The following is a 21,885-nucleotide window of genomic DNA, read 5'->3' as shown; positions in this document are numbered from 1 at the left end:
ATTTGTTGTAATTAACAGTCAGAAAGTTTTCATGCTAAGAGCATCTACACCCGGGCATCCTAAACCCGCCTCAAATGACCGGATAGGTCGTTCGGTCACTGACCGGTCACGAAATTTCATCCAGCCGGGCGCCTCAAAAGGGACTCAAACGCTTGGAATCACACAGAAACCCGACGGTCTGGAGCTCGTCTCCTCCGTCAGACCAATGTTGCTGCATGGCACCGCTCTAGCGGGCCACGTAGTGCCTAGCCCGGCTATTTAAGCCGACCACCGACACCGAAATCCTACCCCCTCTACATTTTCCTCCGCCCGTCCGCCGCCGCCGCTACTTTCCACTCTCCATCCGCCATCACTAGTAGTCATGCTCCCACGCTGCAGGATAAGGGCCACCCACTTCTGACGCTGGAGCGCCGACTGCAGCTCCTTGAGCAGATCGGGGCAAGGCACGGAGCCCGGATCGCCGCGGGACTACCTCCGAATGCAGTGGATCCGGAGGAGTTGGAGGAGGTTGAGGGGGAGGTTGAGGAACAGGAGCCGAAAGAGGATGTGGGGGACACCGGGGACACGGATCTGCAGCGCGGAGCAACATGCCATCCTCAATTCCCTTCGCTCAGAGTCGGATGCGGAGGCGAGACGCCGTCGTCGGCATGAGATGGAGGTGCGGCATGCCGCGGAGGAGGAGGAGATGTTCACCTACATGGATGAGGGCGAGCATGAGGAGGAGGAGCCGGAGCCCTCCTATGCGCCCACCCACCCGACGTATGACACCGACTTCGTGGACATCTCCGACGACGAAGATTAGCTAGGCTAGTACGTAGGATTTTTTTGCATGCTTTGTATGGATCCAGGGGTTGAATATATTGGATACTCGAATGCAGAGTAGCTAATTTGAGGCGTGACTGGTCACTGTCCGTGGACGCGTCCGGTTGCGTTCGCAGGTGTTTGAAGATCCGGATTTGTCAAGTCCGACTGTAGACGCTCTAAGGGTCCATATGAACAGCGCACTAGAACAACAACCGCCGTGATAAAAAGACACGTAGATTGGAAAGATCCAACTTGAAGACACAGGGACGTGTCGAACAAAGATTGGATCTGTGCGATCCACCAAAGACAATCACCGACCAAATCTTACGAGATTTACGGGAGACACACCTCCACATGCTCTCTGACGATGCTAGAAGCATCACCGAGATAGGGGGACTAGGTGGGGAGAATCTTATTCCATCTACAGGGAGCCGTTATCCTCTCGCCTTCCTAACCGTTGTAGTCCGTTTGTACTTGTTTTTTTTTTAGGAATTGTACTTGACTTTTGATGAAAAAAAAGGACACGCCCGCAGTACGTAGCAGGGCCGGACTCGGAGCCTTTCGAGGGCCTGAAAACACATACTAGGAAACCCAGCCCACGCTGGTGCGCCCAAGGTGTATAATTGGGCCCATCTTCCGCCAGACACGCCCTCTCTTCCCGCGGCTCCAAGCCCTAGAACACCCCTTGCTTTTGGTCCCTGCTCCCCCCGCCGGCGATGGCCGCGCCGCCGGAGACGACGGGCGCGCCGTCCCCGCCGGAAGGGGAGCACAAGGGCAACGCGGGCGTCGAGGTCTGCTGCTTCGAGCAATCTGCAGATGACTTCTCCAGAGCGGTACGCGCCATCTCAGAGCTCGCCGCCGGCGAGCCCGAGCCGGGCTTCCCCGACGCCGAGGCGGAGCGGCTCGCCTCCTCGATAACGTTCCTCAGGTGAAGACGCGCTCTCCTTGCTCCCCAATCACCGCGATAGAATCTGGCAACTTTCAGTTGTGGGCTTGCAAGCCGTACAGCGGCGTCAGCAATTAATGGCTGCTTCATCGGTTGAACTTTTTACACGTGGCGCGTGACGGAGATGTGGTTGTGCACGTACGGTGGAGCCTGGAACGTGGAACCTCTTTAGTTTTGTTGATTGAATGATTGATATGTCGTTTGTGCGGGAGAATTTTGTTATGGTTTGTGAATTTGGAGTTTATGGCACCATTACAAACGATAAATTCTAGTCGTCATGTTCTTGCTATGGTAGCATTTATTCCTTGCTGTTAGTGTTAACTAGAATTCGTCTGATACAGTCACCGCATGTGATTGTGTTGTTATCAGCTCGTTTTTGTCTGATAAGAATGGTACCATGAGACCTGTTGTGAAAATTTAGTAAGTTCAAGTTTATTGTTAACTGATTGATTATGACAAGATCTTTAAAGTCAATGGCTGGACGCCTGGACACTGGGAGTTTTCGGCTTTTTCTTGATCTACAGTTGTAGTAGCTTTCATTTTGGATTTAAAAAAAAACAGATTTATTGACAAGGCCACTTTTATTGACTTGGTATGGAATTAATTTGAGCCTTTTCTGCTAAGTAGTAGCACATGCTCATTGGAGATTGCTCTGTTTCTCCATAAGTTTAGCACATTGTGAAAAGTTGCAGTTGTTGCATTGGCAGTATACCTAATTGGAGAGCACAAGATGTCTTCTTGAGCCTTCCCTGTTTTCGTATTTTAGTGTTTTTTTGGATTACTCAGAACCCATTCTGCTTGACATTTAATCAATTGTTATCTTCCCAGAGAATGGAAGCATTTTAATTATGAGCCAAAAGGTGTAAGTTTTACTTACGGCACTGGATCAACTTCATCCAGAGATGACACACATGAGATTACCTTACCACAATTCTCGTCTGCATCTGTTCCTCAGGTTAGTAAAACTACGGTGCTAATTTCTGAGTCTAAAGTTCCTGTTATAACATTGGAGGGAAGCTTTCTGCTGATTTCTTGGATCACATCAGTGCAAATCAATGCAGGTCACACACTTGGAAGATGGGAGGGATAATAATACATACAGGTATTATTTCTAGAAGCTAGACTGTTTCAACTTATTAGAATCTTCTTATTTTGTTATATGATTCTCCCTAAGTTTGTTGAGGAGAGATACATTACGATTTAAGTTCCTCAGTTCTGGTTATTTGGAGTATTGAAGTTATGACCCAAGATTTTTCCATAGCCCTGTTTATGTAATATTTTTGTTTGTCTGCTCACAATTCAAAGGTTGCAGCACATGGACTGTTAAGCAGGCCAGTCCCTATTCTCATCTTGTTGGCGAAGAATTTTCTACGAAAGTATAATAATTTTCTTGCTGTTTCACACGTAACATGATCTCAAATACACCTTTGATAAGTACCCTTTCGAATTATATACCAGTAAAATAATTTAAAATGATTAGTGCTATGGAAGTACTTTCATTGACCAATATATGAATACCATTTTGTTCTTTGGTGTAATCAGTGGTCAAGTTTTAAATTCTGGACTGCATACACAATAAAAGAACAACTATTTGAGAATGAAAACAATATTCTCTTGGTCCAGGAGTAATCCTGCAGAGTGAGTTGGGTCATCAAATGTCGCCAACCCATGCAAGGTTTTGCTGCTTTTGGGGGATTTGTTAGTATAAGGGCGGACCTGGCGCAGTGGCAGAGTCCCTCCACTTGTGGCCTGAAGGTCCTGAGTTCGAACCAGCCTCCTTGCAGAAATATTATGCAAGAGTAAGGCTGTCTGAAATTCCCTTCCCCACCCCCACCTTGTGTGGGAGCTTTCAGCACTGGGTATGTCCTTTTTTGGGGGGGTGGGGATTTGTTAGTAGGTTAACAGTGAAGTTACTTGATGAAAAATACCGTTGCACTTTCATTAATTAATTTTCAGCATTGTCATAAACTGATGATATGTGGATGCAATGCTAATTATGACCTTATTTCTACTCTTCCAGTTTTCTCTGTTACATTATCCATATGACTGTAGAGAACCATGCTGATTGAACTATGATTAAATCTCTTAATTGTTGCAGCTCTGACTTCATTTTATTCGCTGGAGGGAATGTTTGGTCGTTGGACTGGTGCCCGAGGTTGTGCGACAAACCTTCTTCTCCCGTAAATTGCGAGGTTGTGATCAACTGATTCTGAGCATGAACTAGTAGCTCTTTTGTTGCAAGTCGTGGCTTCAAAAAAGTTTATGTTGTTCACCACCAAATTTAGCAATGAGAAAAATGTCATGATCTATTTGCTTGGCATGTGGGTCACAAGCCCACATTTCAATGGCATATTGATTCGTTTTAGTTCCAAAAAACCCGCCAGACAACCGTTGCAGCGCTTTTCTCAAGTGCATCTTTGCATGCAGGCTCATTGCTAGGTTGCACTTGTTTTCAGTGTCTATGAATAGTACTCCCACCGATCCAAATTACTTGCCGTTCAAATGGATGTATCTAGACGTATTTCAGTGCTAGATACATCTGTTTGAGCGACAAGTAATATGGATCGGGGGGAGTACCTTTTTTTACTCGCAAGAATTTACTGGATTTACAAGGTATTTTATTGGTCTTAGAATTGCTGATCATGTTCTTTTATCTATTGCAGTATCTTGCTGTTGCTGCTCATCCTCCTGGTTCTTCTTACCATAAAATTGGTATGCCACTGATTGGCAGAGGCATCATTCAAGTTTGGTGTATTGTAGCACCCTTTGAAGAGGCACATACTGATCAGTCGATGCTTGCATACAGTAACAGCAATCGTAGAGGAAGGCCTAGAAAAATACCAAATGAGAACAATTCAATTGAGAGTTCATCAGTTCCTCGAAAACCAATAGGGAGACCGAGAAAGATAAAACTGACGACTGGGGATGATTGCACAGAACCTAGTAGTCTGAAAAAACCAAGGGATCACGCAGAACCTAGTCTGAAAAAACCAAGGGGCAGACCAAGAAAATATCCACTGTCAGTTGCCAAAGCGGTAGATTCAACAAAAAATAGCGGAAGTCCAGGTTCTAGTTTTGTTGACCCTCTTGTCACTTCAGGAGTTATTCCAGGCGATCTTGCATTATCTTGTGCTATACCATCTGTGAAGCCTGTGGAATCAGCTCCAAAAAAAGGCAGGGGTCGACCTAGGAAAATCCCAATTGACAAAATAAAGTGTTCGCCTGACACTGAATGGACAGAAGATATCTCTAGAGCTCTAATATGCTGCACGAAACCAAAGAAAAAAAGGGGGAGGCCCCGGAAATATCCACTCCCAAGCAGCAGCAAGCATGTTTCTGGCACTGATACTGAATTTGAAAGAGAAACTGGATACACGGAGTCTAATTCTAATTTAAGTCTTGTTACAGTTGATGCAGAACTACCAGTTCCATCTTCATCTCTTACAATTTGTGGGAAAAGATCAAGAGGTCGGAAGGGTAGAGGACGACCTAAAAAGGAAACAAATCCTTGTGCACTTTCTTCGTCAGTGGTTTCTGGTGTCCAATCACAGAGTAGGGAGACCATTTCAAATAATCCAGCACACTCTGTTGAGAATCATTTGCCATATGGACACTCTAGTTTGACAAGTGAGCTTAGTTCGATTGGCATGCTAAGATGTGATGGCAATGTGCACACAGGCCCCACTTTAGAAGATTCCTTGCTGCCTATGCATATTGCAGCTAAATCAAATGGCGAGGAATCAAGTGGTAGTAGGAGACGAGGACGTCCTAGAAGGAAGACACTTTCAAATACAAACAGTTGTTTATTTGCTTCTGGTACCGAGTCCTCAAAGGCGGCTGCTACAATTACCAATTCGGATAATCCCATGGCTTTGACCAAGAGTGACGGTGAAGCTATAGCAAGCGATCTTGCTTCAATTGGTTCGTTGAGGTGTCATATAGGAAAGTGCAATGTCAATATGAGTGTTGTATCATCTGATGCCACATCACCAACACATGGCTTGTGTAATGCAAATTACAAGGAAAAATTAAGTGCCCAACATAGAAAGAAGTCTGTTTCAGTAGAGTGTAGTTCTTCAACTGCATTATGCGGCAAAGAACAAAACAATCAGACAACTCCCCAGTCAAATGATAATGTGGCCTCAGTCCAAAATTGTAAGAAAGAATTAATTGTCTACACCAGAAGGCGTGTACGAGGACCTACAAAGAAACCTGCTTCAAATGAGACCTGCTCACTAGCTCTTAGTGGTGACGCGCAGATGGAGAGATCCTCCATGTATATCATGCCAAATAATAATTTGTCTTCTGTTGAGAATCCCAAGCTACTGGGTTCATCTATAAGTGAAGACATGGCTAATGAGGCTGGTTTGGTTGGATGTAAGAGTGCACTTGCTAACCATGAAGTTGTGGAAATGAATGATAGTGAAGCTGCCAACAAAGTTGTGCCTGTTCCTTCTGAAAACAGTGCCCAGATCATTGTTGTGGAAGATACAGAAGTAGTTCCATCCAAAGAATCAAGTAAAAATGATATTATTACTTGTGCAGAAAACTCAAACTTTTCTGCAATCCCCAAAGGCATTCATCTACCAAGGGTCGTCTTGTGTTTAGCTCATAACGGCAAAGTTGCTTGGGACATCAAATGGAAGCCTCCTTTACCAAATCAGTCAGAACAGAAATCACATTTGGGTTTTCTTGCAGTACTGTTGGGAAATGGCTCACTTGAAGTGTGAGTACATCCTATGCTTGACCACCATTTTGAATTGTTTGGCCATCACTTTTTGAATATCACCACTTATTATGCACTTATTCATTATTGTGCACAGATGGGAAGTTCCATCTCCAAGCATGATCCAGAAAATATATTCCTCTTCTTCAGTGAAGGGCACCGATCCTCGCTTTCTAAAGCTGCAACCTGTATTTAGATGTGCTAAAGTTAAGTGCGGAAACATACAGAGGTATTCCAACTTTTACTTTCATCATTTTTCTATTAAAACTAGATGGCAGATTTAAATTTTCTGTCAAATTCATCAGCATGAATTTTCATTTTGAAGTCATTGCCTCTTTATAATGGTAAACAGCATTCCCTTGACAGTTGATTGGTCGCCTTATCCTCATGATATGATATTGGCAGGATGTCACGATGGAACGGTATCTTTTCTGCCTGTAGTAAATTATTTTCTTAGTTTAAATCTGATACCTGCACTGTTTGGTTAGTAGGTGCTTTGCTGAAAGTTTCGTGTTTCGATTTTGATGTTCCAGGTTGCTTTATGGAAGTTCTCTACAGACTTGCCATCACAAGGTATTTTATTGGTCTATTACCTCCCTTTTCATAGGATTTCTGTCACTTGCGCCATTCAGATGACATGTCTGACTCAGGAACTGCTTACTTCACATGTTTAAAGAGCAAGCTATTGGAATGCCTGAACTGCATATCTCTTGTTTATTTCTTTTTTGTGTTATATTAACCAGTTGTTCTCGTTATGTATAGATTCAAAACCTTTTATGTGTGTCACTGCTGAATCTGTTCCCATCAGAGCCCTCTCGTGGGCACCATATGTAAGGTACTAAGCTGTGTTATACTTCTGTTCCATTCCAAAAGATAAACACTAACTTCTGACTCCGTATCATTTTGACAGTGAGGAAAACACAAATATCTTCGTCACTGCTGGAGAGGATGGCCTAAAATTCTGGGATTTAAGGTAGCATAAACTCTACTAGGAACTGGAATCAATAACTCAAATTTTGTTGTGGAGGAAACTACTACTCCCACCATATCAAAATATAAGACGTTTTTGTAGGCTTGTTTAGCTTACAAAAATGTCTTATATTTTGGTACAGAGGTAGTATTTGCTAACCCATTTCGGGTATATTGCATATATGGAGTTGTGCTGAGGCTTATCTCACTAGTCATAGTCAATATAATTTATTTTTTGGTTAAATATTTCACCTAGGAAGGTTTTTCCAAACGAATTGACTGCACTTTGCAATTTGAGAACCACGCATCTTTTGTGTGCTGTTTTGCAATGATAACATTTGGGTCAATAAATGAAGGTGTGTTTAATCTGCAGAATCTGTTATCCTCACATGAACAAATACAGCACACCTTTCAACGAAAAACATCGCCATTTAGTTGCCACAGCCCATGGCCGTTGTCAAGTTTTATGAAAATTTGAAGCGGAAGCAAGTAACCATAGGTGTAGCAGCTACTATTGAAGAGCACTTTTTTTTGGCACCAGCATAACCTTAATTGAGTACATACTGTCAGCAAACAGTAATATGATTGCTGGATTCACAATCTTTTCTTGCTTTGTTTTTTTAATGAGCTGCAATGTTTGAATACTGAAATGCACCTCATATAACTCGTTTGTTGCAGAGATCCATACCGTCCTCTGTGGGAACTAACCACTGCCCCAAGGGCTGTTTTAAGTCTTCATTGGTTAAAGGAGGCTAGGTAATGTTTTGTGCCATTTGTAGCAAATTAATCTCATTCCGTTTGTAGTAATGAGTCCTGTTCCTTCTGGAGTAAATAAATCTTGCAGACACTAATGTACTCAGCTTCCTTCATTACATGACATTTACTTACCTTTCATCACTACCCAGTTGAGGATAGGGACTTGGTTTTACCTTGTTTTTCATTTTACCCTGTCAGTGAGAAACTAGGTAATTTCTGATGCACATATACATGGCTCATCTGATCTGTGTGATATGTCAGCATGCTAACTTGCTAAGGTAGATGTGTAGCTTATAAAAACTAATTAGTTCCTTTAATGCTTCTGTGTCCTTTACATTTCAATCTGTATTTAGTTTTTATAGCTTATAAAAAACATAAATGATTTTATCTACTCATGTGTATTCTACTCCCTCCGTCCCGAATTACTTGTCTTAGATTTGTCTAGATACAGATGTATCTAGACATGTTTTAGTGTTAGATACATCCGTATCTAGACAAATTTAAGACAAGTAATTTGGGATGGAGGTAATATATTTTTGTGCAAGGATTGCCCCTTTATTGGGAGGATCTATTGCATTACTTGATCATTGGCCCAACAAACAGTGATTGTTGCCCTAAACATAGTGAACATATATAGGACTCGTGTGGCTTGTAATGTTTGGTTTGAATTATTAACACTGAAGTTCACCTCACTTCTTTTTTTGCGTTCATTCATGATTACGTTTAACATTCCCTTGTTTGCAGTGGTATTGTTTGTGCCTACTGCCTAGTAAAATACACTGGTAAAATCTGTATGTGCGGAAAGTTCTATTGAGCTCCCAAATGGGGCCTTACTCTGTATATATATGCAGGTTATAGATATTTTCTGTCTACTAGGTTAATAACATTAACTGTTGCTATCTTTCATGTTCAGAGGTATTGTCATCTCACTGGAAGATGGCACATTGAAGTTCCTCAGCCTACCTAGAATTGCCAATGATGTTCCAGTCACCGGAAGGCCATTTGCTGGGACTAAAACTCAGGGCGTTTCTACTTATCAGTTGTCAGAATATTTGATATGGAATGTCCATGTCTCAGAAATTACCGGTACATTTCCAGAACCATGCCTAACCATACTCAATATCCGGCCTAAGTAGTATGCAGTTACAAGTTACTAAGAATTCTTGACTTGTTTGTCTAGGGCACATCTAGATGTGCCCTAATTATTGCACATCTAAGTGACTCGGTCAAACTAGAAAGGAAAAGACAAAAGAAAATGCCTGCACGAATCTCTGTGTAAAATCAATGAGATAGGACTTAGATGTGCAATACTTAGGGCACATCTAGATGTGCTTTAGCAAAACTGTTCAGGGAACTATCTGGAATCTGGAAACACATTATGCGGGACTCTCCATACACTGTTGTGTTAAGTAAATGAATATAAAGCTTATAATTATGTTATTGCGGCATATAGTGATACTTGAACAGCTTATTAGTTTAGTAATATTAATACCTTGTATGATATTCTGTTTTGGACACTGGATCACCTTTTTTGTGATACTTATTATGTTAATATATATTTTTCCTACATTTTGGACACTTGATATTAAAGATATATAAATGAATCTCTATATAGAAGCAAGGGAGAATGACTAGCTTCTTGTACAATATCAACCTTAAGCACATATTGGTGGAATCTTATAATTGCTATGATCCTTAATTTTGCCTACATACAGGTTATGCGGCTTATTGTGTGGCAGATGGTACTGCTGTGCGCTTCCAGGTAAACCCGCTAGCCTGTACTCCATAACCATGGTCATTTTCTACTTCTGCTTGTCATACAGAATCTCATGTGTGCTAAACAAATATTGCACGTGTAGCTTACTTCGAGATTCTGGGAGAAGGAACCTGGGAGGAACCGTGTGCCCTATTTCCTTTGTGGTTCGCTAGCAGAGGAGGGGACAGCCATTAAGATTGGTGGAACATTGCAAAGCCCTCCTATGTCAAACGTTCCTCTGATTGCAAAAAAGGGCCCAAAACCATGCCAAAAAGTACCTAAAGCCCACGATACACAAAAAGAGCAAGTACTAACCCTCACCAACTCAGGTAAAAACTCTCTCCATTTTGCTGCAACTTGTATCGTTGCCTTACTGCCTGACATGCCTGGTGAACTACCCTGCAGAACATGTAGATCCAGAACCCAGAGAGGGCCGAGAAGATGGACCTGATAAAGGCCAAGAGACTCTGGTTTTAGCTGATTCTCTAATGCTAGAGAATGGTGGCACATGCAATGTCCCAGCTGATGAAGACACTAAAAACTTTGAGCTCTTCCCTCCCAAAGCTGTAGCGCTGCATCGACTGAGATGGAATATGAACAAAGGTAGCGAGAAATGGTTATGCTACGGAGGCGCCGCAGGCATCATTCGTTGTCAGAGGATCTAAAAGGCAAGCACAATTGGGGAATGTTCGCCGCAACCCAGGATCATCCGTATGTATCCACCTACACAATAAGCTGTCGCAGCATCTGCTGTTACTTGCAGCAATATATGGTATGGTTGTCCGATTCAACCTTTCAATGGGTTGCCATTGCGGATTTCCAGTTACGCACAGTTATACATAACAGAGCTATGTATCTTAGGAACTCCAACAGATCCTTGTAGTTTAGGAAAGTTCAGGCAATATGAGCTACCAGGTCCTGCATATCTTGGGCTCAGCAAATCATAGTTCTGAGAATATTAGCAGCTCAGCAACACAATAAATGGTAGGTCTGGAATAAGTGCGGGCTAGGCGCCCGCAACTTCTCTGAACCTGGTGCAAGTTGTAACTGAGTTTTTTTTCCCTGTAAGGCACATATGTACATCTATTGTTTACGCAGTCACACAAATTCAGCAATGTCGTGCCAGTTGTAACATGGACAAACTGAACAATGTCGCACCAATATGTTATAGATTAATAATGGAAATCAGGAGCCATTGCTCTTGATCAAAAGTTGCATGATACTTGCATCATGTAAACTTAACAGTAGAACTCATGTGTCTTCTGCTGCTGGGGACCCTGTTCATAACAAGACCAATGGCAATAGTAATTTGGTTTTATATTAATTTCATCGTTGTTCCCTTCAGGAACTTCAGCATCAGAGAAGGCATAAAACATGTGCAATGCTTTAGCAAGAAAAAGGTACATAAATAACAGTTGGGTGAACCATACATAGTACTCTCCTCTTTTTGTGATGATGTCTGAATACATAAGTTTCAATGAACTACAAAAAATTCAAATTCTAATGTACAGCATCCTCTCAGAGTGGTAACCAAACACAAGTAATTACTGGTTCGTGTAATACCTAATAAGACCCCTGATTTTATTTCGGCATCACTTGTGTCAATATTGTTAGTAACCTTGTATATACACATGATCAACTCATAAGTTCTCTCCCTCAAAAAACTCATAAGTTCTTAGTCACTCCAGTTATCCTCATCAGCTGCAAAACCCTCTTGCCGCTTCTCATCGTCTTCCTGCAGATATTTAGCAGCGTCAAATCATCAAATTTACACGTAAACTTTGTACTAAATTCGTTCTCAAACTCCCATTGGGAGAATATTAACTCACTAGAAAAATGCAAAAACACTGCATATGGTGTCAATAGATAGATTTTATACCATTTCAGTCAAAGCAGGAGTCGATGGAGACCACACAAGAATTTGTCGATCATTGCTACCAGTATAGAGTTCCTGCATTCTCGAATATTTAGGAATGGAATACACGTTGAAACACTAAAGCTTAGAGAGGACAATAGAGGGAAAACTTACTTGGTCTTGTGAGTTATAGTAGCAGCAATTTACATGGTCATAATGCCCACGGAATGTTTGAAATGTCGTACCAGACCATGTATTGTATGCCTAAGCAAGTATAATACTTAGACGTGAACTTCAAAATGCAGAATGAAGCCATAAAGCTGGGAAAGCAACAGCATACCTTGATGCTTGACATGCATGGAATGAAAACAAGTGATGGATCATCAGTGACAGCTAATTGTAGTGGCTTGCTAGTTTGCAATCGCATGGCTTCAAAATTGACCAAAGTATTGCAGCCTGAATCGATATCCCAGAGTCTTAAACGAGAATCAGATCCTGAAGAGAAACGATAACCTCTTCTTAATAACAGGCTTAAGCTTAAATTATCATCGTTGCACTGCATGCCAATTTCAGGCATAGCAGCAGATAACCAATAGAGAAGAAATTAACTCAACCTGAGCTAAGAAGGTGCATCCCATCTGTTGTTGTTCTTAATCCTGTAACAGCACCATAATGAGCTGTTTTATGATTTTGACTGGATGACATACCGGGATGCACTTTCTGTTGCGTATGTCCACGTACCATGGTTAGACTTTTGCGTAGTGCTTTGGACTGCTTCTTATGATTGCCTGTCCTCTGCTGAACTGAGTAACTCTTTGATGAAGATGAACGTCCTAAGTTCTTCTGATGCTGCTTAAGACGAAAAATATATATGCATTGAAGATGTCAACTAGCAGATGTACTTGCACGTCATCAACCATCTTTCGGACACAACAATGAACAACACAAGAACCTAATAATATTAATTATCTCCCATTGTACTTGCATGACATCAACCATTTTTTCAGGACACAACAATAAACAGCAGGAAGGAACCTTGTGTAGAGCAGCATTGATTATCTCCCAATGAAATGCAGATCCCATCTTTTAAGAACTAGAGCACTACACTGATCCATACCATATATATATGATGATGCTAAAACAATGACATAGGCCTAGGACATGAATATATACCAGATATCCGCTTGTACCCTTTTCTTGCAGGAAAAATCCACTCCTACTTGGAGACCTAACAGTTTTGGAATAGTAGCCAGAATAATAGCAAGCAGTTCTGTATTAGCCCTGCGAGCAAATATATTCTGAAGAAATAACCAAACCCAGAAGCAGATAAAAGTAAAGGATGACGGCAAGCATACGTTGTCCGTGGTACTATCAATAGTGGGAGGCCGTCTTCCTAGCTGAGACCGTAACTGATCAAGGACAAGGAAGCATCCAGCTCGTCTTATGTCCCAAAAACGTATCGCCCCGTCGCAGCCACCACTCATTAGGATCCACTCGCTTGAGGTAGACCACTCCAAAGACATGATACCATCTGAGATGATCGATGAGGATAAGCATAAAAAACAAAACAAGAATGGTGTTTCATCATCACACTAGCAGGAAGGGACTAACCAAGATGACCGGACAACGTGTGAGTAAAGGCTCCGGAAGCAATATCACACAAACGGACCTGAACGTCTGCGCTTCCGGTTGCGATGAGCATATGCGTTGTTGCAATTGGGGACATTGCAGCACTGTACACTTTTCCGGGCATCTTAAAATCCATGACCACCTAGGAAAAAGAAAACCAATCCCAGAATGACCAGAACATCTGAATCAACACCTCAACGGGGCAAAATATTAAGATCGGCATCAAACAAAGCAAAACACACATACTTGACTGGAATTGGTATCCCACACTTTGACATAGTTATCGAAGGAGGCCGTGACGAACAGCCCGGTGTCCACAGGATACCAGATGGCCTTGGAGACGGTGAACTTGTGGCCATGCTGATGCTGCCTGTCCACGAGCAGAATGCTCCTGTGCTTGGCTATGAACCCGGCCTCGTACTCCGTCGCGTCCTTGAGATCGAAGACGGCGGCCGACCCGTCCGACGCCCCCGAGAGCAGGTACCTCCCCTCTGTCAAATCAACCTGGCCATATTGTCAAATTACGAACGCCGGCAACGTCGATTGACGCATCCGCACAGAAGTTCGATCTCGCTAGGCGCAGTTTCTCGACGCATTAACACGCAAAATTAATAGTACCGCTGATCTGTGCGCTACGCGCAGCTGATGCGGGGGCGGCGGGCGGGGAGGCAGTGACAGGGGGCGATTGGGGGAGCGAGGGGGAAGAAGGGGACCTGGAGGGAGTTGACGGCGCCGAGGTGCGGGGTCGCGATCTCCTTGCGGTTGGAGAGCGCGAGCGAGGCAGCGCGGCGCGAGCGGGCGAGGGCCTCGAAGCGCCGCGGGCGCAGCTCCCCGCGTTCCCTCCTCCTCACCTCCTCCCACCACATCCACTCGGGGCGCGCCGCGGTGTATGCGCTCTGCGGCGGCGAACGGCGACAGAAGTCGGGCGCGAGCGAAGGGGGAGGGCGGCGCGAATCGGGCGCCTGCTGAGCTGACCGGTGAGGTAGGGGACTCAATTGTTGCCCTTCCATTAAATTCAGCGGTTATATCCAGATGTCAGTGGTGTACACGTGTCCTCCTATGGATGTGATGAAACGATTGTAAACAGTAAATCACTACTACTTAAAAAAAACATAAGGTTCCGTTTCACCTTTCTTCTCACCACCCTTTTATCCAACCTTCAACGTATATGATAATCAATCATCTTAGTTTACTTACCTTCTGAACAAATTTCACTTTACTTTTCTTATCACTATCATATCATACTACTTAAAAAGAACATAAGGTTCCCGTTTCACCTTTCTTCTTACCACCTTTTGTCCAACCTTCAATGTATATGATAATCAATCATCTTAATTTACTTACCTTCTGAACAAATTTCACTTTACTTTACTTATCAAACTTCTAATCAAAATATAAGGTAATTCACGGTCAGAATTTGATGAACATTTATTTACACAATTGCATTATTATTGACAGGTAAATCACAAGCTAACGTAATAGAATATTTATATCCCGTTGCAACGAACGAGCATTGTTCTAGTAACAAAAATAGATGGATTGAGTGTGTTCTTTAGGCTGTTGCTAATGTATGGGTGCTTAGAATAGCTTATCAACTATACTCCTCAATGCATAGGTGCTTAGCTTATGATTGCTAAGCTTGCTTCATATAATGATTTAGCAACTAAAGCTCTTCATGTATTGGTGGGCTTCCTTTTTTAAATGTTTTGCCTAGGTTCACGCGCTTAGCATTGTTTCTTGTGGGGTTACTACACTCATCTCTCTCCTTTTAAATAACTTACCACATCAGATTTTTTACCTACCTGGAAGACTTAGCATATGTACAAGGTGAAGCACTGGGAGGAGCCTTATTGATGATAACAAAAACGGAATAGTAGATGGATTAAGCGTGTTCTTTGCTCCTTGGAAAAAGAGTGTTCTTTACTAATGATCACATGTGTTTTAATTGGTAGTTGTCTTGTATACTTCTTTAAAAAGACATGAAAAACAGGAGGTGTGACATGCAATCTTATATTTTTGTGTGTATACTATCTAATCGAAACATTTTCATGAGAACCTTGAGAGTAAGATGATAATTGAACGAGTTAATACTCAGCAAACGACTCCCGTTGATTTTGTGAATCTCAAAGTCGTCACCTAACAATCCCACGAGCCTAGAAGTTTCATTCTCTTGAATCGCAACCTCCTCCCCTACGAAGGAAGGATAGCAAGTTCAGCAAAGGGCCCGCGACAACGTTCACAAAATAAGGATATCAAGTTCACCATTGCAATGGATCGACCTTTGAGGGAGTCCTGGACTAAGGGGTCCTCGGGCGTCCGACCTGTTAGCCATGGGTCGGACTGATGGGCTGTGAAGATACAAAGACCGAAGACTTCACCCGTGTCCGGATGGGACTCTCCTTGGCGTGGAAGGCAAGCTTGGCGACTAAATATGTAGATTCCTTTCTTTGTAACCGACCTTGTGTAACCCTAGATCCTCCCGGTGTCTATATAAACCGGAGGACTTAGTCCGGAGGAGATACATTATCATAGCCATACAAGCTAGACCTCTAGGGTTTAGTCATTATGATCTCGTGATAGATCAACTCTTGTAATACTCATATTCATCAAGATCAATCAAGCAGGACGTAGGGTATTACCTCCATAGAGAGGGCCCGAACCTGAGTAAAACATTGTGTCCCCTGTCTCCTGTTACCATCGACCTTAGACGCACAGTTCGGAACACCCTACCCGAGATCCGCCGGTTTTGACACCGACATTGGTGCTTTCATTGAGAGTTCCACTGTGCCGTCATCAAGAGGTTCTATGGCTCCTTCAACCATCTACAATGATGCTGCCCAAGGGGGAGTTTTCCTCCTCGGATAGATCTTCGTGTTCGGCGGTTTCGCTCTGCGGGCCAACTCGCTTGGCCATCTGGAGCAGATAGAAAGCTGCGCCCCTGGCCATCAGGTCAGATTTGGGAGCTTGAACTATGTCGCGGACATCCGTGGGGACTTGATCTTCACCGAATTCGAGACCGCGGCTACCACTCCTGGCCACCCCGAGGGACATGACCTAAATCTGTCATCGGACTGCTTCCAGGAGACAGCTCCCATAACCGCTGTGGCCTTAGATCCGGAGCAGGCTGCGCCATCCAAGGACGGGAAGCTCAACCCCGCTACAGAGGCCACAGATTCCCCGATGTTGGAGCCGCACATAGACTTGATCTCACACGTTACCCGTGCCACCGGAACTCCGGACTCATTTCCGGCCGTAAGTTCCGAATCATGTGAGCTCGCGGACGCCGAACTTGATCGTTTATCGATCTTCGAATTCAGCGCCGCAGACATCTTCCAGCACTCGCCTTTGGGCGACATGCTAAACTCGTTAAAGAATCTGTCCTTGGCAGAGGACTCACAGCCGAACTATATCCGGTTCGAACTAGGGGCTGATGATGGAGAATTTTGCTCCCCACCCGCCACCCACTTTATAGCCACGGTCAAAGATTTAACCGACACACTTGATTACGACTCCGAGGACATCGACGGTATGGACGACGATGCCAGAGAAGAAGAGGCCCAGAACCCACCGTTCACCAAACGCTGGACGACCACTTCCTCGTATGATGTATACATGGTGGATGCACCAAAGGAGAACAACGGCGATGACAAGGAAGATCCAGCTGAGGATAAACCTTCCGAAATACAATCCAAGCATCGGCGTCAGCGGCGCCGCTCTAAGTCATGCCGCAGTAAAGACAGCAACACCGGCACAGGAGAAGATAACACTCCAGAAGGTGCCGAAGACAACGAAGACCCCGTTGAAACAGCTAATGAAAAAGATGAACGAGAAGATGGGCATGTTAGCCTTCGTAAACAGGCCACGCACGAAGACTCAGAGGACGGAAGTTATCTTCCGCTCTCCGAGGATGAGGTGAGCCTCGGCACCGACGATTTCATCATGCCTGAGGAACCTCTTGAGCAGGAGCGCTTCAAGCGCCAGCTCATAGCCACTGCAAGGAGCCTGAAAAATAAGAAGCAGCAGCTCCAAACTGATCAAGATCTGCTCAATGATAAATGGACCGATGTCCTAGCAGCCGAAGAATACGGCCTCAAGAGCCCAACCAAAATTTACCCAAAGCGCAAATTGCTACCTCAGTTTGACAAGGAGGCGCCGGAATACATACCACCATCGTACAATGCGGCTGACCAACCACCACGTGGTCGGGACAAAATGACAACTCACGCCGAATACCAGCCCGCCCCGCCTCATCGCAGAGGTAGGGGTAAATTAGCCCACGGCCATACATATGACCTTCGGCAAAACCTGAACAATAAAGCAGGACATACCAGATCAATCTACGGATCTCGAGGACGTGCCTCGACACGCGATGACGGCCACCTATTCGGACATGACAAACTTAGTCATGCGCGGGCTGAAAACTGCAGACGGACTCCATCAGAGCTACGTCGTGATACGACCCGATATAGAGGCGCTGCACACCCCCATTGCTTCACTGATGAGGTCATGGATCATGAATTCCCATAAGAGTTCAAACCCGTGAATATAGAATCATACGATGGAACCACGGACCCGCGTTGTGGATCAAAGACTTCATTCTCCACATTCATATAGCCCGCGGGATGACCTCCACGCCATCAAATACCTCCCTTTAAAACTCAAGGGGCCAGCTTGGCACTGGTTAAACAGCCTGCCTGAAAATTCTATCGGCAGCTGGGAGGACTTGGAAGAAGCCACCAGACACCGATGACTTAATCCACATAGTTCAACAACCTGGAGAGTCCGCCAGGAAATTCTGGACTAGGTTCTTAACTAAAAAGAACCAAATCATCGATTGTCCGGATGCTGAAGCCCTAGCAGCCTCCAAACACGGCATCCGCGATGAATGGCTCGCTCGCCACTTCGGCCAAGAAAAGCAAAAATCCATGGCGGCCCTCACGGCACTCATGACCCGCTTTTGTGCGGGCGAGGACAGTTGGTTGGCCCGTAGCAAAAACAATGCAAGCGACGCCAGCACCCCTGAAGTTAAAAATAACAAAGACAAGTCTTGACGTAACAGATACAAGCGTCGAAACAACAGTGATAACACCGAAGAAACTGTGGTCAATGCCGGATTCAGTGGCTCTAAGTCCGGTCAGCGGAAGAAGCCGTTACAAGAGAACAATTCAGGCCCATCCAGCTTGGACCGCAGACTTGATCGTCCGTGCCAGATTCATGGCACCCCGAACAAACCACCCAATCATACAAATAGAGATTGCTGGGTTTTTAAACAGACCGGCAAATTAAACACCGAGAACAGGGAAAAGGGATCGCAAAGCAAGGACGATGACGAAGAGCCCCGGCAACCGAACATAGGGGGACAAAAGAAGTTTCCCCCTCAGGTCAAAACGGTGAACATGATATACACTACCCACATCCCCAAGAGGGAGCGCAAGCACGCGCTCAGGGACGTCTACGCGATAGAGCCAGTCGCCCCAAAATTTAATCCATGGTCGTCATGCCCGATCACTTTTGATCGCCGGGATCATTCGACCAATATCCATCACGGTGGTTCATCCGCACTGGTCCTAGACCCAATAATTGATGGGTTCCACCTGACTTGCGTCCTTACGGACGGAGGCGGCAGCCTCAATCTGCTCTATCGGGATACATGGCGAAAAATGGGCATTAACCCATCACGGATCAAGCCCACCAGGACTACCTTCAAAGGAGTCATACCAGGTGTAGAAGCCTGCTGTACAGGCTCAATAACACTAGAGGTTGTCTTCGGATCTCCGGATAACTTCCGAAGCGAGGAGTTAATCTTCGATATCGTCCCCTTCCATAGCGGCTATCATGCACTGCTCGGACGAACTGCATTTGCTCGATTCAACGCAGTAGTACACTATGCTTACCCCAAGCTCAAGATGCACGGTCCACGCGGCGTCATAACAGTCAACGAAAATACGGAACGCTCCCTCCGTACAGAAGAGCACACAGCTGCCTTGGCAGCAGAAGTACAGAGCGGCCTTCTCAAGCAGAACCTTAATTCGGCTCCCGAGCCCACGGACACCGTTAAGAGGGTCCGAACTACTCTGTAGCAGGATAGCTCGTCTCGTCAGGAGCTCGACTAGCAATCGGGCCTCCTTCCCAGTCCCGATAAAGTGGTGGCATTCATGCCGCGCATACATAACTACGCACTCAAAATCCCATGGGCATCGACGGAGGCATAGCTAGCTTGTGATCCATAGTACGGCTCAACCGACATCGGATACACATACTTTCACTTTTACTTATTTCCTTTGCAGGTCTCAATCCCACAGGCCCCATCTGGTGTACTGGTCATCGGTCCTCTTGAAGGATAAAAACACCAAGACGGCGAGAAACGCAGACATATGGGGACTTTTTAGGTGATTCCGTTAACGATAACTCTCCCTGTTTTTTAGGACCCACATGCAGCTCTCCCTTGGTTTTGGCATGCCAAATAGCCTGTTGCTTATCGCACTACCTGTATCAATGCGCCTTGACGTACTAATTAAATTACAATGAGAACAGTTTGCGGCTGGAGCTTTAGGACCCTAGCTTTTTACCTTTGTACCTTTTCTGTTTTCTTTCTCTTTTTCAGCTCCCCTGTGGATAACCCTATCAGGTAGCACCCGTACACTTTGGTACGTTTGATGTTTGCTAGGGGCTTCATAGCACCCCACATTATGGCAACAAAAGTCTGAACACCTTTTATAAGTATAGTTCGGCACCCCGAATTTAGCATTATATGCATTGGCTCCGAATCATGTCTTTGGTCAATAGTTGGGTTGCCTGGCTCCTGTGCTTGCTACCTTATGTTCCGCTATATCGGCTAAGGTAGTAAATGGAGAACTACTGTGATTGTGTCTTGGTTTATCCAAAGGAGCACCTCAGTAGAGAAAGACGAAAACTGACTGTCATGATGCGGCAAGAGCCGGTATGTTGTTCGGAGGTTACAAATCGTTGGAGATTTCTTCCGCATTACGCGAAGGATCGGTACTTCCCGATCAGACGCTTATAGCACTCTAGTTCAGATACTAGGGGCTGCACCCATGTTTTTATTATAAAACTCCTATGGCTAAGTGAGGGCGTTCAAGCCGTATAGTCTGGTTGCCTGGTTCGTTGCGCTAAACAACTCCTTCAAGGACCATATAATTGGATAAAGATTATTTAGATTCCATCCCAAACACCCCCGTACTACCTACGTGGGGGCAGAAGCCGACGACTGGCCAACCCTCAGATTTCATACAACACGACCGCACAGGAGGAAAAAATTAAAACATAACAAGCATTATATTACACAACATCGTTGATTCATGTTACATGACATGATAATACGAATATTTTCATGTGAATATAACATCCTTCGCACATTGCTCCGCCATAAGGCAGGATCCCTCCAGGACACCATCAAAATATATCTCAGAACATCGGTGCTCCTTGCCCTCAGGCGGCCCCTCGGTCATCAGCATCTTGGCATCCATCTTCGCCCGGTGCATCTTGACACGGGCAAAGGCCATCCGGGCACCTTCAATACAGACCGATTGCTTTATGGCCTCAAGCCGTGGGTAGGCACTAACAAGCCGCTTCACAAGTCCGAAGTAGCTGCTGGGTATCGGTGCGGCAGGCCATAGTCGGACTATCAGGTCCTTCATGGCTAGCTCGGCCGCCTTGTGCAGCTCGACCAACTATTTTAGCTGGTCGATGAAGAGCACCGAATGTTCTGGTCCAAGATATTGAGACCAGAACAACTTCTTCGAAGAACACCCTTCCTCGGCTCGATAGAACTCAACAGCATCTGATACGCTGTGCGGCAAATCCCTAAACACCCCTGGAGAGCTCCAAATTCGGGTAAGTAAAAGGAACGTTTCCTTCACAGACTTGCTTTGCATAATGAAAGCCTTACCTGCCGCAATCTTCTTGGCCACCTGGGTTTCCTAAAGGGCGCTCTGGGCCTCGGCTCGAGCCTCTTGTGCGCTCTGGCGGGCCTTCGCAAGTTTGGACGCTTGCGTCTTAGAATCACGCTCCAAGGACTCATACTTCTTGACGGCGTCCTGAAGCTCTTGCTGGACCTCGCTGACCCAGGCTGAGGGAGTCCTGGATTAGGGGGTCCCAGAACAGCTGGACTATATCCTTTGGCCGGACTATTGGACTATGAAGATACAAGAGTGAAGACTTCATCCCGTGTCCGGGTGGGGCTCTCCTTTGCGTGGAAGGCAAGCTTGGCAATTCGGATATGTAGATCTCCTCCCTTGTAACCAACTCTGTGTAACCCTAGCCCCCTCCGGTGTCTATATAAACCGGAGGGTTTAGTCCGTAGGATAACAACAATCATTATCATAGGCTAGCTTCTAGGGTTTAGCCTCTACGATCTCGTGGTAGATCAACTCTTGTAATACTCATATCATCAAGATCAATCAAGCAGGAAGTAGGGTATTACC

The 21,885-nt window shown here is 44.8% G+C and overlaps 2 protein-coding genes across 5 annotated transcripts; one reads left to right on the top strand and one right to left on the bottom strand.

The window, feature by feature from the left end:
• Positions 1–1,449: 1,449 nt before the first annotated feature.
• LOC119269654 lies at positions 1,450–11,179 on the top strand. Of its 2 annotated transcripts, none has more exons than XM_037551546.1 (15): positions 1,450–1,732; positions 2,579–2,705; positions 2,812–2,852; positions 3,849–3,942; positions 4,414–6,476; positions 6,574–6,705; positions 6,829–6,898; positions 7,010–7,049; positions 7,239–7,311; positions 7,387–7,449; positions 8,124–8,201; positions 9,115–9,287; positions 9,917–9,963; positions 10,061–10,286; positions 10,363–11,179. In XM_037551546.1, exons 1-15 carry the CDS (start codon positions 1,521–1,523, stop codon positions 10,620–10,622), a joined length of 3,699 nt encoding a protein of 1,232 aa, XP_037407443.1. In that variant the 5' UTR covers positions 1,450–1,520; the 3' UTR covers positions 10,623–11,179. The 2 variants fall into 2 exon arrangements, with proteins under 2 accessions (XP_037407443.1, XP_037407442.1); XM_037551545.1 differs by having other exon boundaries at positions 2,797–2,852.
• A 163-nt stretch (positions 11,180–11,342) lies between these two features.
• On the bottom strand, positions 11,343–14,428 carry LOC119269652 (WD repeat-containing protein ATCSA-1-like). Of its 3 annotated transcripts, none has more exons than XM_037551540.1 (9): positions 14,155–14,428; positions 13,688–13,945; positions 13,424–13,583; positions 13,168–13,343; positions 12,427–12,664; positions 12,153–12,307; positions 11,987–12,076; positions 11,837–11,908; positions 11,343–11,692 (listed from the first exon to the last, which is right to left on the bottom strand). In XM_037551540.1, exons 1-9 carry the CDS (start codon positions 14,305–14,307, stop codon positions 11,633–11,635), a joined length of 1,362 nt encoding a protein of 453 aa, XP_037407437.1. In that variant the 5' UTR covers positions 14,308–14,428; the 3' UTR covers positions 11,343–11,632. The 3 variants fall into 3 exon arrangements, with proteins under 3 accessions (XP_037407437.1, XP_037407438.1, XP_037407439.1); XM_037551541.1 differs by having other exon boundaries at positions 12,427–12,661; XM_037551542.1 differs by having other exon boundaries at positions 13,688–13,932; positions 14,155–14,289.
• Positions 14,429–21,885: the final 7,457 nt, after the last annotated feature.

Source organism: Triticum dicoccoides, chromosome 3A (genome assembly GCF_002162155.2).
Source record: "Triticum dicoccoides isolate Atlit2015 ecotype Zavitan chromosome 3A, WEW_v2.0, whole genome shotgun sequence".
Classification (NCBI taxonomy): domain Eukaryota; kingdom Viridiplantae; phylum Streptophyta; class Magnoliopsida; order Poales; family Poaceae; genus Triticum; species Triticum dicoccoides.
The sequence above is the reverse complement of the archived record's forward strand: the minus strand, read 5'-3'. Positions and strand labels throughout refer to the sequence as shown.

What these genes read in the sequence shown, in the direction of transcription:
- LOC119269652 (XM_037551540.1), bottom strand. Translation starts at nt 14,307, where the DNA reads ATGTGGTGGGAGGAGGTGAGGAGGAGGGAACGCGGGGAGCTGCGCCCG. An exon ending in CATGCATGTCAAGCATCAAG is followed by an intron (nt 12,077 to 12,152) that starts GTATGCTGTTGC and finishes ATACTTGCTTAG; the next exon opens with GCATACAATACATGGTCTGG. An exon ending in ACTATAACTCACAAGACCAA is followed by an intron (nt 11,909 to 11,986) that starts GTAAGTTTTCCC and finishes TCGAGAATGCAG; the next exon opens with GAACTCTATACTGGTAGCAA.
- LOC119269654 (XM_037551545.1), top strand. Translation starts at nt 1,521, where the DNA reads ATGGCCGCGCCGCCGGAGACGACGGGCGCGCCGTCCCCGCCGGAAGGG. An exon ending in TCGTGGGCACCATATGTAAG is followed by an intron (nt 7,312 to 7,386) that starts GTACTAAGCTGT and finishes TCATTTTGACAG; the next exon opens with TGAGGAAAACACAAATATCT. An exon ending in CCATGTCTCAGAAATTACCG is followed by an intron (nt 9,288 to 9,916) that starts GTACATTTCCAG and finishes GCCTACATACAG; the next exon opens with GTTATGCGGCTTATTGTGTG.